General features: G+C 34.7%; 1 protein-coding gene across 7 annotated transcripts in view; it reads right to left on the bottom strand.

Annotated features, from left to right (window-relative positions):
- Nucleotides 1–16436, bottom strand: part of NFIA (nuclear factor I A) — a 292392-nt gene that overhangs the window by 15828 nt on the left and 260128 nt on the right. For 6 of the 7 annotated variants that reach the window (XM_039339045.1, XM_039339041.1, XM_039339043.1 and 3 more), the window contains one exon: nt 12284–12375. The exons of the other annotated variant lie outside the window; for it this stretch is intronic. In XM_039339045.1, coding sequence (XP_039194979.1) covers nt 12284–12375 — 92 coding nt within the window. The remainder of the gene's footprint in view (nt 1–12283; nt 12376–16436) is intronic. 7 annotated transcript variants of the gene reach the window in all.

Raw genomic sequence — 16436 nt, 5'->3', positions numbered from 1 at the left:
TAATTGGAAGTGATATATATCTTCTTCAAGTTAAAGTAAATAAATACTGCCATATACTTGGAACCTCTGTGTCCTTTAGACTGAAAGATTTCCTATGGTGGCCCGGCTTAATACTATCTGGTGAGATGGTAGGATTATGAGAAAGCAGAAACAGAAACTAACCAGATGCAACTACAAGTTCCATCACACATTTCATTTTTAGAGTTCAGCTAAGGAATATTGTAGATGTAAGCTTCAAATCCATTTTTGTGGCCCTGAACTACATGGACAAAAGCAATGTTAAACTGCAGCCAAGTCAGTGTGAAAAGGTTGCCTGCTCCTACAAACTGTGAACATACTTGGGAATATTTGAAGGTTAGGATTATGCAAATCCTTCAAAAGGTATTCTAAAATATACTGCAAACCACACAAAAATCTCTTGACTCATTAAAGCAACTGCATATGTTTTCTAGGCTTGGGTAGCTGTTTTGGAACCTTCTTCACAATGTCTCTGGATACATTTATACAACCACAGTTTCAAGTAGAATATAGATGCCATGATTTACTTCACCTTTGTTTCAATATAGCAATAGCACTTAGACTTATATACAGCTTCACAGTGCTTTACAGCCCTCTCTAAGCAGTTTACAGAGTAAGCATATTGCCTCCAACAATCTCGGCCCTCATTTTACCGACCTTGGAAGGATGGCAGGCTGAGTCAACCTTGAGCCCGTAAGAATCCAACTGCAGGAGGCCGGCAGTCAGCAGAATTAGCCTGCAATGCTGCATTCTAACCACTGTACCACTACAGCTCATGTGCAGCAAAATGTATGCAACAAACTTTTGCATACTATATAAATGGCTTCCCTATTCTCTTTTCCTATTATCACTGTCACTTCATGAACAAGGGATTTCAAAGGAATCTTTTTTAATAAATACATTTTGCATTCAGGCCCTCCAGTAGTTTTAAAAAGTGAAAAAAGAAAAAAGTACTAAAAGAGCTTGAATAAAAGCATTATGTGACAGCCTTAAGAGGAACAAAATAGGTATATTTGATAAAATGCTTTCTCTATAAATAAGCAACATGAGGAAAATAAATACATAAATGGAAAAATGATGCCATAGTCCAGTGATGGTGAACCTTTTAGAGACCGAGTGCCCCCAAACCAGCCCCACCCCCCACTCCACTCCCCTCTCTGCCTGCTCCACCCCACCCCACATGCTCCACCCCTGCTCCGCCCCTCCCCACTCACCCGCAGGACCACCCACCGCCTCCACGGCCTGCTGCAGATTGCCCAGGCAGTCCAGCAGTTCCATAGCAGCCACGCCCTCCGCCCACGCCCTGCAGCATCAACTGCACGTGACAGGCTGTGAGGGCAGAGTCTTGTCCCCATTGCCCTACTGTCATGTCCTTGGCTGTGCTGCTCCGGGTGGGCTGCGCTCAGGGGCGACTCTCCTCCATGGGGGCTGCTGGTGAGGAGGAGGCCATGGGGGAGGTGGGGCTTGGGCAATGGCGCATGAGCCCACAGAGAAGGCTCCAAGTGCTGCCTCTGGCACGCGTGCCATAGGTTCACCACCACTGTCATAGTCCCAAATGGTGAAACATTCTTCATGCAACATATTTTATTGACAATCCTAAATGGTGCTATGAAGAAATAAGGAATTCAAATCACAATATTTGGGTTTATGGATATTGTATAGCGTCTACTTGTTTTATCTCATTTTTATCTTTTTTTGCTTGAACATCTTGATTGAGGAAAAGGTGGAATATAAAAAAAAATAAGCAAGAGAATTCAGCAGGTAGTGTTACACTGCTAAATACACAAATGACACTGTTTTTAACACTTCTTGCATCTGTAGTCCCGCCAAGTCTTGCCTGCCCCCAATAGCTATGTACTTCCAGAAAGTCTTTGAAATATGTCAATGCAGCAAAAGTTATCTTGAAAGCCAAGTATCAGCTGGAATAAAAATAACACCATGAAAGTGTTAATGCAGTTACCATACATGTACAATTATGGCAATCTGGATTGTCATGGCCGATACTTCTAAAGTGAATTTAAACAAAAAATACTAATATAAAAAATAAATCTCATAATTATATAAAAATACTTTTTATGACACAGGACTATGTTGAAAGTATAAGGAGCCTGGAAAAAGGGTTCCATGTATTCTTTTTATACAACAAAGCAATATTTGCAGTGGTGCATGAAAGTTTGTGAACCTATTTGAATTTTCAATATTTCTACCTAAATATAATCTATTTTTTTTCAATAAATAAATGAACAAGTTTAATGTTTTTGACTTATCTGAATTTTTTCATCCAGTTTTAAAATTGGTTGGAAAACAAATTATGTTTTTAGGTCATATTTATGCAGAAAATTGAAAATTCAAAAAAGTTCACAAACTTTTAACTACCACTACATTTTGTGAAGGCTTTTTGATAGGTGATACTTATGACCTCTGAGGTTTTAGTGGCTGTTGTATAATAAATGCTTCTGATGCTTTTTTTAAATAATGACAATGAGAATATTTCTATTTTCAGTTTGGAATTAAGTTAAATACGTTTTATCAAATTTCTAACTTAGAACAAAAGCCTTTATATCGTGTTTAGATTATTTTTGTAAATAACCAAAAGATGGGGGTGGGGGATTCCCTTTAAGCATAAAATTACCTTTTGTTTTATTTACAGTATAATTCCATTTTAGCATAAAATTAACTTGTAGTTTATTTCACTGCTTCTAACTGGATGAAAGCCATGTGATTAGTCCAAACATTTATGATTTCTGGGTCCAACATTCCCAATGTATTTAATTTTGTCTAGACAGCAGTAATATGAAAAGTTTTCAGAGATATCTATATTTATATTTAAGGCATATATGTGTCACACTAAAATGCAGTGAGTTTTTGACCTGAATAGAAATGACTACAGAAAATCACCTCACTGTCTCTTGTTTCAAAAGGGTATTTTGGCTGGAATTTCCTTGGACAAGATGAAAAGATTTTTGTTCTAGAGTAGAATTAAAATTATTTTAATTTATAATTGACCTAGCATTGTAATACAAATTGTAAATAATGATTAACTGTTTTAACACACAATATATTTCTTTACATTCCACTATAGCTTCAAAATTTTATTAAAAATCAGATTCTAATTATGTGCTTTGTTTTAATATGTAGCATATTAATCAAGAGTCAAGTAATTTTATTACTGAGATCTATTCTCGTCAATATTGAGATCTATGAAAATCAACAAATAGAATATTAATTCAACACTTATTGTACTTCACAATATTGAAATAAAATGCTGTATTTTATAGTTTTGTAACTGAAATTTGAAATATACAATTTTGTGATCACTCCAGCTCATTACACATACCAGCAGGTAAGAAGTGACCTGAAGCTGGTCAAGTGGGGCTTATCACAGTCCCATTAATTGGCAGCCTCCACATATTTCACTTTTATTTAATAATTAAGACTTGAGCACAAGAAAGTGATTTCAACTTAGAAGGCACAGAGTACTAATCAAAGAAATTAATTAATCTGAGCCTCATTAAAATCATGCAATATAAGTATTTAACTGTATAGTTAAATTTAGGCACACATAATTTCTTTTGGATTCTGCTGTCTTCATCTCTTGCAATCAAATGGCCTACTATGCTTCCAAATTTATTTTTGGCCCTAAACAATTGCTTGAATAATGTGACTCCTTATTCACTGAAGATAAATGCTTTGCAATCGTTCAAAAATAATAAATATGGTTGCCACCAAAGTGTTTTTACAAGATTACTTTTCAGGCTATAACTACACTTGTGGTTTCTGCTTGCTAGGAAAATGGGTATTTTGACCTTTGTCCTTATGATGAAACATGAAAGTTACATAGTTTGCTTTGCAATTTAGTCTGAAGCAGACTAAAAGAGCAGATTTCTTTTTCCTTCTAAAGAGAATTCATTGTAAGAATGAACTTTATGCATAGAAGTTAACAGTATGTTAACTTTGTACAGCATTTTTCATTTCATAATATGTAATTCTAGGGTGTCACGTTCATTTTCTTTACATCCATGGCTGATCACACAGATGGGCTGTGTCAGACAAGGAAATGTAACTTAATGATATCATTTAACAACCATCAAAGAAGAGCAGGGCCTCCCAAATTATGCCAAACCAAACTACTATGATGTAATTGGGGCTTTTCAGTACAGCGATAGGTATGTCATATGTACTCTTAACTGTTACAATTAATAATGCAGTAGGAGCTCATAAACAAAAGCAAAGCATCCTTAGCTGTGTAGACAAAACAAAAGCTGTAGAATAAGAAAAAAGAAGATGAAGAGAAAAAAATCAACAATACTTTATTTATTTTTTATGTGGACATGTTCTTGGTTTCCATTCTGCTGTTGTAACAATTACTGTACTAGCTCCTCTGACAGAGTCAATAAATCGATTGGGATCTAATGCAGCAGCAAGGGAGGTTAATCCAATACACCGTCATCTGCTGTGAAGGTTGTTGGGGAGGTGGAAGCAGAGAGCAGGAAATCAGTAAGGAAAAATAAAGGTGAAAGAAGACCTAAGAGCATTTTAGGGTCTGCCTTACATGGAAACAATGTTTGCAAAGGGACAGGTTGAAGGAAGGTTGCTTCTGCGCTGGAGAAATGTATAAACAAGCACAGAGCATTATAAATTCTGTAGTGCTTTAATAAGTACAGCTAGCAGCTCAGGTTCATGTGTAACTTCTCAAAGGGACTTTAAAAATTAGCTGAATTACACTGAATTTTTTTCTTTTTAACTTTACCACTATATATGTGTTTAATGGCACAAAACTTGACTAACTTCAAGAGATTTTTTAACAATTCAATATCATAATCCATCAGAAAGACTTCTTATAATAAATTATTACCTACATGATCATCATATTGATTGTACTATTAGGTGAACTTATGTAAAGACCATTGGAGTGGCTGTCAGAGATTCAGATTGAATTGCTATTTGAGGTTCTCAGTCTGGCAGTTTTATTTTTCAACATGCTGAATAATTAGTGCTAAGAAGCAGATTAGGAGCAATACAGAAAAAAAAAGAATAATGCTTTTTTGTACCATGTAGTTGTCCATGACTACCTGATCCTTTTTTAACTTTCTTTTTAAGATCCAACCTTTATTATATTAATTCTTCATATGACTGGCATCACAGTGTCTTCCATCTCTGTCTCTAATGCTCCATCAGCCAATAAGAAATGTAGCATTCTACAAATATGAAAAACAGATTTCTGACTATTTGATTACTACCTGATTTTTCTATGTTGCTCTGCCTGGGAGATGGGACTGTGTGGAAGGGAGGGGCAGGAGAGCAAAAGAGGAGATTAAAGTTGTCAAAGCATTATTTTATTTACTGTGAAATCTATATTAACACATTCCTGCCATTAAATGCAAACCCAAGGGTAAATTAAAAATTCAGCCGAGAATAGAAAACCAAGTGCTTTTCAACTAAATCAAACACTTAATTATTTGCAATAGTTTTGCATAAAAAGTTGAGTGCAATAATGCAGAATTGTCTTGCTAAGTATCTGTTTATATAAAGGAAATTTATACAGTCGGCAGAAAGAATTACTTATCAAAACAGAAATCTCTATAGCACGTTTATCGTATTTACTAAATTTGCTAACTTTCACAAATCAAATGAGTATTTAGAGCGCTAATCTTGAAAAAAGCCCATGTGTATAAAAACCAAACAAATAAATGACGGGTCTTATAAGTAAGTTAGAGACTTTTAAAATTAATAGATTAAAAATATAAGATTTAACACAACTGGTTTTAGAAAGCTATACTGTATATATGTGTTACAAATAGATTCCAATGAAATTGGAAATGCTCAGCAATAGATGCTTTAGTGAAGGAAATTCCCAGCCAAGGTTGTAGGAAGAGTTTGAAATATACTTGTTATGACAATGAAAACTTGATCATCCAGGTATCTAAAAGTATCTAAAAGGTATTAAAATGTGTTAATCTGAGATGTTTTGTTACTCATTGAAGCAACTTCATCAGTCAAAATAAAATATGAGACAGGCAGAGAGTCAGAGAATCTTTGGAATGTACCAACTCTTGCCATACCAATTTCAAGGGTTTCTCCCCACAATGTATTGCAATATGTCAATGAAGACCCAATTTGGGTACAGTTGCCATGATTTAACCTTTTAGATACTTTTGGCCTGGATGATTGAGTATGCATGGACATATTGCAATACAACTTGGGCAGAAACCCCTGAAGTTGGTATGGGAAGAGTTGGTACATTCCAACGACTCTCTGACTCTACCTATCTCTTTTTTTTGTTTTGACTGATGATGTTGCTTGAATGAGCGAAATGCCTCAGATTAACAAATTTTCTGGTCCAGTTGCTATGATTTAACCTTTTAGATACTTTCTTAATACTTTCAATAGTGTGATTCACAACTACTTTGAAATAAGGCCAATGATGGTTATTTTGACTCCCCTATGAATCTAGCTCATTTTCTTCCTAGGTAGAGTCAGTTTATCTAAAGCATTTTCTTCTAGACAGTGTTTCTTGACCTCAGCAACAGCAACTTTAAGATGGTTGGGCTTCCAACTCAAAAATTCCACATGAGAAACACTGTGGATGAGAAACACTGTTATAGACTGATCATTAAAGAATTTTTCTCCTTTATCAAGCAAAGCTTTATTCCCTGCTTTAAAGGAGAAACTACAGTGTGTGTATGAAGATTCATTCTATAGGTGTTGAAGACAGATGAATAGAATCATTTTCCAAATCAAGTTTCAGAATCAGAATCTTAAAAAACAATGAAGTTAAGCAGCTGACATGATTTAAATGCTAGTTTATTACTTTCTCCTTTGCTCTGGCCTTGAAGGATAGAACTGCTTTCCTCCCAAAACTACCCCTTCACTGGTCCTGCTTATTTCCCTTTTAATTAGTGAGATTGAGGGCAGGGATTATCTCTTTCTCTTTTTAATTGTATTAGCTATGTTCTCTGAAAAATAGAATAGGAAATGTTTAACAAAAAATAAAGCAAGGTGAGATGTATGTGTAAATGTGTATGTGTAAATGTAATCAAGAAATGGACAATTTGCACAACTGATCTATCAACAGTTAAATTAACCCCAATCCATCTGAAATGAAACACATCAAAAAATGAAAAAATACTATATTAAAAAAAGTAAAACTTAAGCTTTTAGCTCAAATCCAGAAGTTAACTATTGTAAAAGATTTTTGGGAGGAGCTATATTTCCAAAGATATTCAGGACTAGTGACCTCTTCCCTATGCAAACTGGACACAATTTCCTTCAAATTCCAAAGATGTCATTTCTAAATTAGAAAGCAATATCACACTAAGAAAGCAAGGGAAAGGAACACCCACAGTTAGAAGGACTTGCTTATAACTCTTGCTTATTTTCATTTTAGATCTTAAAAAGAGCAGGAAATAGCAATAAGATCCTATGCTTTCCCCACGGGTCCTTAAACAGACTAGTATGATAGCAAGCAAAGCATCTATGCTGTCTCACCTGTAAGAATCACTACTCCAAATGAAAGCTGGCAAGGAAAGCAAGTTTTAGAGTGTCATGGATTAGCAGTTCCTAGAACTAATAATCTGAGAGCTAGAGTTGCCATAAAGAAATCACAGCATATCTAATATCACCTGAGTCCCTAATATTAGATATCAAAGAAAGAGAATTGATTATTTTCAGCAGATGTCTGCTGCCACAGGGTACAAATAGGGTGGCATTTGTACATCTTTACAAACCTTTTATTTAAGAAAGGATTATTATCTTGAAAGAAAGCAAAAAAGTTCAATTACATATTAAACATTTTAATTCATCCAGTCAAATAATACATTTACATTGTAGCTTTCCCTACATAGGAAGGCTACAGTGTAACTCTTCCCAAAAGAATCCAGCAGCTATATTGGGCTACCACTCCCATCAGCCAATGACATTGGCTTTATAGGCAGAGAATCAGAGAAGTTGTAGATAAACATATCAATAGAGGGGCAAGATTGGGGAAGATCATCGTAATCATTTATTGCACAAAGTACAGGGTAAGAAGGAAAATAAAGTTCAAATGTCCAGATTTTAAGATAGTAACAAATTATCATTTTCAATTGTTTTAATAATTTATAAATAAATAATTTTGTTCTCGAGAATACTAAACCTGAACATAAATGGCAGCTATTATTTTTGTCTTTAAGTTCTAGGACTTCTTAAAATAAGTTTAAATAAGTTAGTTCAAAGACATTCATTTTAGAATGATTGTACTCTGTCCAATCATGCTTATTTTCATGATACAAAAAATGTGCTTTTGATAGCTACTCAAAGAATAAAATAAAATAAAATAAAATAAAACACTTGAAACCCTGTTGTGGGAATTAACACTATGGAATTATTAACAAGATATTCTTGCCCAGAAGCAGAACTGAGTTCACTGAGATGCACTTTTAAGTAAATTTGCATAGGATTTATAAACTATTGTATAATTGGCTTCAGAACTGTAGCTTTAAACAACTCGCTTTAAAATTCCTCCCAATATTAATAGAATTCCTTAGACTAAAAAAGAAATGGTTTCAATGTAAACGTAAGTGAATTCTGTTCTTGTTACAGCCTTTGAATTAGAGGTGCTTCAAGGGAGCTGGAGCTATAGAAGTACAGAAATGTAGGCTGCTTTTCTGCTACTTAACCAATGGAAATAGGCCTCAAAGAGTTAAAATATTTCCCTGAATAGCTGATGTACTTTCTGTGACCTTGTTCGGTACAGAGGCTTGAAATCCAACACAATTTAACCACTTCCATCTATGCAGCTATAAAGGAGAGCCCTTACTGAAGACTGCAAATGGAGAAATCACTTCAAAAGCCAACAGTGCTCTCATTCTGAGTTGTGAAAATTATTGACTTCATCACTGAGGGCAGCTCACAGGATTTGTGAATATGATACGATATTGCCTTTTTCTATATTCTAGCTAATTGCTGGTGTTGGGTGACTATTGATTGCCTCATTGCTTAAATTGACTATTCTTGTTTATTGTGTCCAATCACTGCAAGCTAATAAAAAAAAGCTCATCTACAAAAGGTGACTAGCAGTATCTTTGTAAAAATATGCTGTACCTATAACAGGCTCAGGGGGCACATTGATTGTTTTGTGGATCACACTGAAAGATACACAAGCCCAGTTTTCAGATGCAAACTGTGGCAATTAGCTGCATGGCGTATGATTGCAAAGTATTGAATCTTGTTGCACTTGGTTCATGTGAGGCAATCTCTATTTGAGATCTGGCGATGTTCCCTAAACTAGGAGAGAGATTATTCAGTATGTTATCCAACAGTTGATGACAAGGTCCACAACTTAGTTGTGAGCTGTTATACAGAAGCAACTCTCCACACTGGACTGAGCATGTTCCAATGCTTAATTATTATTTAAAAATTATAATTGCTAAATAAAACCAGCACTATCTTATTCTTGGACTTTTAAAACACTGCACAGGAAATTTTTTATAAATAACGCAACTGATTCTTTTCTTTCTTCGCAATTATGGCATGTTAAATTATTGATATGGTGACCATAAGGACAAACCTGAAAAGGGACTGTCTGAAAGAAAGTCATACGGATAAACAAATTTAATCGTTTACAACTTTGCTTTACAAAGGAAAATTCAAGAGCAAAACCAGGAAGGACTAACAAAATGCGCATTTTAATAAAAACATCTAAAATTATACAATATACATACATTTGTTTTAAAAAGTTAATTTCAATTTCTGTATTTTTCATAGGAATGCAAAAGATTGTCCATTAAGTGGTATCATTTGTACAATAAAATTCAAATGAGTTAAACATCACTGAGGTTAAATTAATATTGGTTGAACTCAGGATGATGGTCCAGGGATTTTTTTTTTTTAAATTATGTTCTATTTGATGCTAAGAAACAAGTCTTTGAAAGCAATTTTTAATCTTGTCTTTTCTGAAGGAACTGTGTTCTGTAAACTACAAAGGATATTATTCATATTTTAGGGATTTCTTCTTTTCTCCATTTATAGAATTTAGTGCCTATCCCAATAATCTCTGTTATTTGTTTTCAATAGTATGCTGAATATTATTAAGTAATATAACTGAACACCTCTTGAGAGATGGCAAATAAAGTAAGTTTAACTTTGGTTCCATATTATTAGGTTCTAAATAAAAGTGAGTTAATGCTTAGATACAATATTTTTTATTTATTTTATAATGTGAGATCATTTAGAAAAGTTTTAACTTTGCCCCTTGCTTTGATTGAATTTAATAGTATCCATTCAACCTTTCTCATATACATATAGCTATAAGCATCCTTTAGTTCCAGTTGGTGCTTTTTTTCCTGATAAAGCAGGTCAAGGATTGTGGCTAATCTAGAACAAAATTACTCCAGCCAAGGACATACGACCTTTTTACATCTGGAAGCTGCACTTAGCATTTGAGTGGTGCATCAAAGGCTATGCACTGCAAAATATGTGAGCAAAGAATTTGACAGGATCAGGACAGTAAATGTTTAATTAACAAATGTGCTTATGTATTGGATGGACATGCCCACCTTCAGTTATCCGTTTCTTAACTAGACTAATGGTGCAAGGCTAAAGGTATCTGCTCAAAAGTAGCTTTAACGAGAACTAATTTATCATTCATTATGAACTCACAAAATAAAGGGCTAATGGAATCAGGATAATCAATACATTCTCTGCAACGGTTGCATGAACCAAAAAAGAATTGTTTCAGTCAGGTCAGAAGTATTTGCTTTCTATGGGACTTTTTACTCCTCTCATGAGCTAAATATCATGGCGACCTACACAGTATGCTAGCAGTATTCCACATTTAATTAGGTGCCATTCTTATTAAAGATAATTAATCTCATTTAAGCATAGGCAATTCATAACATACTGCAGCTTTTACAATTCCATAGAGTGGTCAAATTGTTACAGGTTACAGATATATTAGAAAATATCAGCTGTTTCTGGTTTGCTTGGTTTTTTAAAAAGCATTGAACAAGCATAGCAAGGTGGATGGTTTGTTTGAAATTGCATGCTTTTTTCTGCAATGGAGAAATCACGGATCTCAAGCATGCAGTATAATATGATTATCTATTTCATTCTGCATTCTTTGCTCTATGTCATTCAATGTATTTTTGATCCATGCAGTGATGAAATTCTTTAGCAACTGCCTTGAATATTATCTAACCTGACTGGAAATTAACTGAATTGACAAACTTACACTCTTAATATTAAATATATGAACAAAGAGTATGTTCCACTTATTTGGACTATTTCCAGAGTAACTATGTCTGACTTTGGCTAAAGTCAAAGCAAATAAAGCAGGATCAGATCTTGTTAATATTTGGGAGACCAGGGGCTGTTGCCTTTTAGCAGGTGTCAAAGCTGATTCAAAGGAGACTTTTCTTTTTCCTTTTCAACTTATCATATGGAAAATTAGTTTTAAATTAGAATGAATTGGTAAATATACAGTAGTTGCTAATTGCCAAAATAGGACTGGACTTTCTACTTGCAGTTACATGAAATGCATATAAGGCACAGCTTTTCTTATAATGTTTGTCATGTGATGTCAGTGCACCCAATGAAACATTAAAAATATTCTGAACTGAAAGTACAGGTAGTTCTCGACGTACAACCACAATTGAGCCTCAAATTTATGTTGCTAGGCGAAATATTTAAGTGAGTTTTGCCCCATTTTATGACTTTTCTTGCCACCATTGTTAAATGAATCATTGTAGTTGTTAAGTTAGTAACACAATTGTTATGTGAATCTGGCTTTCCCATTGATTTGACTTGTCAGGTCGCAAAAGGGGAATTACATGACCCCGGGACACTGCAACCGTCATAACTATAAGTCAGTTGCCAAGCAGCTGAATTTTGATCACATAACCAAGGGAAAGCTGCAATAGTCATAAGTGTGAAAATGGCCATAAGTCACTTTTTTCAGTGCCGTTGTAACTTTGAACAGTCACTAAACGAGCTGTTGTAAGTCGAGGACTACCTGTAGTCATTTGACTATTTTTATAGCAGAAGATTATCAGAAAAGAAAGAGAAAATAACTATCTGTGTGTGTGTGTGGGGGGGAAACACTATTGCTGTGAAAATTTCTCAAAACAAAAACAAACAATTACCAGAAGTGACATTTCACTAATATTCAGACTGTGAAGATGAACTGACTGATGGAGAGACACAAATCACTTGCCAAAGCAACACTAAAGAACAACAAAGTTGTTAACAAACAGCATGGCAAACAGAACGGAAGTTGAAAGCGTCCCACCTGTGTCTGTTGAGGGATATTTACAAAGCTTGGATCCCGTGGTCCAACACTGACGAATCGATTTGCAGGGGAGGTGCTGGGTGTTGAATAGGCTGTGAAGGGAAGGGACACATGCGTTCAGGAAGCAGCACTAGATCACAAACAAACAACAACAACAACACTGATCTCAGAGCCACCCAAACAAATGTTGAACATGAAAATGGAGTCACGTTATAAGGATCAAGAATCTTGACTTAGGACAACTGGATTTCAAAAGATGGAGAAATAAATATGGACATCAGTGGGCAACAGAAGAGTATCTTGCATTTTAATGTCAACTAAAGCTACGTATTTGGAGTTAAGCATGGAAAGTTAATTCAAATTGCTTTTGTTGTACAAAGATCCATAGGCAAGAAGTCTTGGGGACTGCAATAATATGTTTGAGTGACCAGTGCTTTAAACTGTTCTAAGTTCAAAACAAATCACTTCTATTCAAAAGTGATAAGATGAATGGCTCATAAGCATAATATAATAAATTGCAAGTGTAGTTTTTAAATAGGCATTTATAGAAAATGGCATTTATGTAAAGCTATTATCCTTAATAGTCAATTTTGGCTCCATTACTGGCAATTTTTAAAATTTAAAAAATTACAAATATTTCTGGCTCTCTAGCTGTTATAGCACATGATTTGGGGCTATGACTATACCACCTCTATTATCAACTAGTTTATAATCAAAATCTGATTCACTGCAGCGGGCACAGAAATTCTAAATATGGTAGAACGGAAGAAGATTGTTTCTGATTTATAAAACTTTACTGACCATATCAAGGATTCTTTTTTAAACTATGCCTGAATAGACTGCTCCAGATTCAGAAGCACAAAAAGCACTGGATCCTGCATAGGTTGTTGCTTTTTATATATCCCCATAGATTTGGGAGAGATAACTTACTTCGAAAAAAAAAGTATTGCTATTATTTCTATATTATTATGCTAATTACTGTTAAAAACATTTACTATACTATTATTCAATTTCTATTAAATATTCCCTCCATACTTTATTTAATATACTTTATTTATTTAATTCTATGACTATTCTATTACAACATTGCCTCTTTACTATTACTATGCTCTTCCACCTTCTGCCTTAAATACTTCTCTGAGATTTCTAATGTTGTTTTTCCTTCTCTATTATTGGCCAGTATAGAGTACAGGCAGCCTTTGACTTACAACAGTTCATTTAGTGACCACTCAAAGTGGCACTGAAAGGTGACTTCACACTTACAACCTTTGCCGCATCCCCATGATCCCGTGATCACAATTCAGGCACCTGGCAACTGACTCATATTTATGACAGTTGCACAGTGTCCCGGGGTCATGTGATCTCCTTTGGCGACCTTCTGACAAGCAAAGTCAATGGGGAAATCAGATTCACTTAACGATCATGTTACTAAGTTAACCATTGCAGCGATTCACTTAACAACTTTGGTGAGAAAAGTCGTAAAACGGGTAAGAATTCACTTAACAACTGTGTCACTTAGCAGCAGAAATTTTGGGCTCAATTGTCGTTGTAAGTCGAGAACTACCTGTACTTGCACCTTTCTATGTCCCGCTTTGCTTTGCTGTGGCTCTACAATTCTTTTTCTCTCCACAATCCACTCCCTTTTATTCAGCTGCTTTTCTGTTTCCTGATGGTTGCACAGCTTCTAAAGCACACATCGACTCTGTTCTCCCTCCTGTACCTTTTTCAAGGTTGTAGCTTTATTGTCAACTCTGTTGTGTTGACGCTGGGGAAAAGAAATAAATAGGAGGGGAAGAAGGCAGCCCAGATTTTCTAAGCAGCCTGCTCTTCCACAGACTGTTGTTCTGTTAAGGGGTTGGGCATGACAAAATGAGAATAGAGAGGCCTTCTTCATGATTGTCAATTTGGGAGTTTTTTTCCTCTCCTTTTCCACTGATTTATCTGAGAGAAAGTAGTTGAGGAACTTGATAGTGAGGGCTTCTTGACTACAAAGATGACTTGAATTCAGCAGATCAAAGAATTCATTTCATGTGCCTTTGCTGCCTTCCCAGGGTGTCCTATTTTGATACCAACTCTGGTAGAAACATGTATTTTGCTAGAGAAGGCAAAGGAATTTATTTTTGTTGGTGAGTTAGGGTTCTTATGTATATAGTTTTGGAAACACACCGTGATTACAATCAGAAAGCAGCTGCCATAAGAGACTTGCACATTCATAAAATTGGTGCTATAATCGTCATGGCCATTTTTAAAAGGGGAAGAAACCCAAAGTTTTGGAACCCAAATCATTAATAAAAATAAAAATCATACTTGTGATCCCTTCCTTCCTTCCTTCCTTCCTTCCTTCCTTCCTTCCTTCCTTCCTTCCTTCCTTCCTTCCTTCCTTCCTTCCTTCCTCCTTCCTTCCTTCATCTCTCCCTTTCCTCCTTCCTTCCTTTCCTTCCCTCCTTCCTTCCTTCCCTTCCCTTCCCTTTTAACATATCAGATTGGATAGCAAATTAACACAGATTCCAAAATGCCAAAACTCCAATCAACTGCACTAATGCACATGTATAGCTTTCCCTGATATATGCACATTTAATTTTTAATACATGAGCATCCTCTTTACTTTTAGAGGGATTTTTTAAATATACCATTGTAATAAGTCTTTAGCAGATTTAAAATTAGAGTCACTAATTGATTTATTTACTGCTGTTTTTCAACTCTTCATACTATTCAAATACAAATATAAGAATATACTGTATGATACTGTTACATATTATTATAAGTAATGTTGCAGATTTTAGAATAATAATTTGTGATTAATATAGAATAAAACATGTTCTCCCAAGTAAGTATATACATTCTTGTTTAAAAAAAATAAAAACTATCTATGTGTGAAGACTGGGGCTTTGTGCATTATTCCAGTGTCCTAAAAAAGCAGTTAATGGCATTAATTAGATATTCAAAGTAATGATCTCTCATAAAATACTATGCAACTCCAAGAAATAGAATATATAGGTAGGGAACAGTCAGGAATTTAAGTGAGCTTCTCATTGGAAAAAAAAATAATCAGAAATAAACAATATATTTCAGCAAGCACCATCATAAAAAGCATGACCATAAGAATTAATTGTGTAATGTATGCATCCACCCTCCACATATATACATACATAGTGTAAAAATTCTTAGATATTATATCATTTTATCAAAAGTCTTCTGCTCAAGATTTGGATACACGAAACCAGTCATATTGGTTAAATGAACAAATAATATGACCTGTGCAGGTAATACCCATGTTCTTACATCTTTGTGTTAAAAGCAGTCTGTAACATTATCAAAGCAACTTACTACAAGTAGAAAGGATACAAGTGAAACCTAATTTTATGTGCCAATAAATTAGCTGTTTACTAATTAGCTACTAAACAAGGCGGCTGAAGCTCATCACATCAGATCTGAAATAACTTTTGCTATAACGTAATATAATAATGATTACTTCTTATTTATGCATCATCAACACAAATTCCTATTTATATGTGTTTTCAAATATTTTAATCCAATTTTATACGCTGTTTGTCAGTCTTGAAGTTTATATTCGTAAATCTTTTTCCTAATACTGCAAGCAGTCAGTCCCGTTTTGAAGTAAATGCAGACTGAATGATTCCAAAACATCTCTAATATAGTTATTAACTTAGTAGTAACTTTGACACTTCTAAATCAGAGTTTTTCAAGCTTGGCAACTTTCACTTGTGCGGACTTGTACCACAGAATTCTGATAATGCTGATTGGGGAATTCAGGGTGTTGAAGCCCAGGTTTGAAAAAAACGGATCTAAATGAATAATAATAATAATAATAATAATAATAGGTCCCGGGTAAGGACTCGATAGGTAGACAAAATGCCAAATCCAGTTTGAACATCTGGCTGACTGTGCGATGATCCATAATAATAATAATAATAATAATAATAATAATAATAATAATAATAATAATAATAATAATAATGGAAGGGACCTTGGAGGCCATCTAGTTCAACCCCCTGCTCAGCCAGGAAACCCTATACCATTTTTTGACAAATGGCTGTCCAGTCTCTTCTTAAAAACTTCCAGTGAGCATTCATAGCTTCTGGAGGCAGGTTGTTCCACTGATTAATTGTTCTAACTGTCAGCAAATTTCTCC

Source organism: Crotalus tigris, unplaced genomic scaffold (assembly GCF_016545835.1).
Source record: "Crotalus tigris isolate CLP2741 ecotype Arizona unplaced genomic scaffold, ASM1654583v1 scf7180000017729.2337069, whole genome shotgun sequence".
NCBI classification, from domain to species: domain Eukaryota; kingdom Metazoa; phylum Chordata; class Lepidosauria; order Squamata; family Viperidae; genus Crotalus; species Crotalus tigris.
Note: the sequence above shows the minus strand (reverse complement) of the source record. Positions and strands in the feature narration are given on the sequence as shown.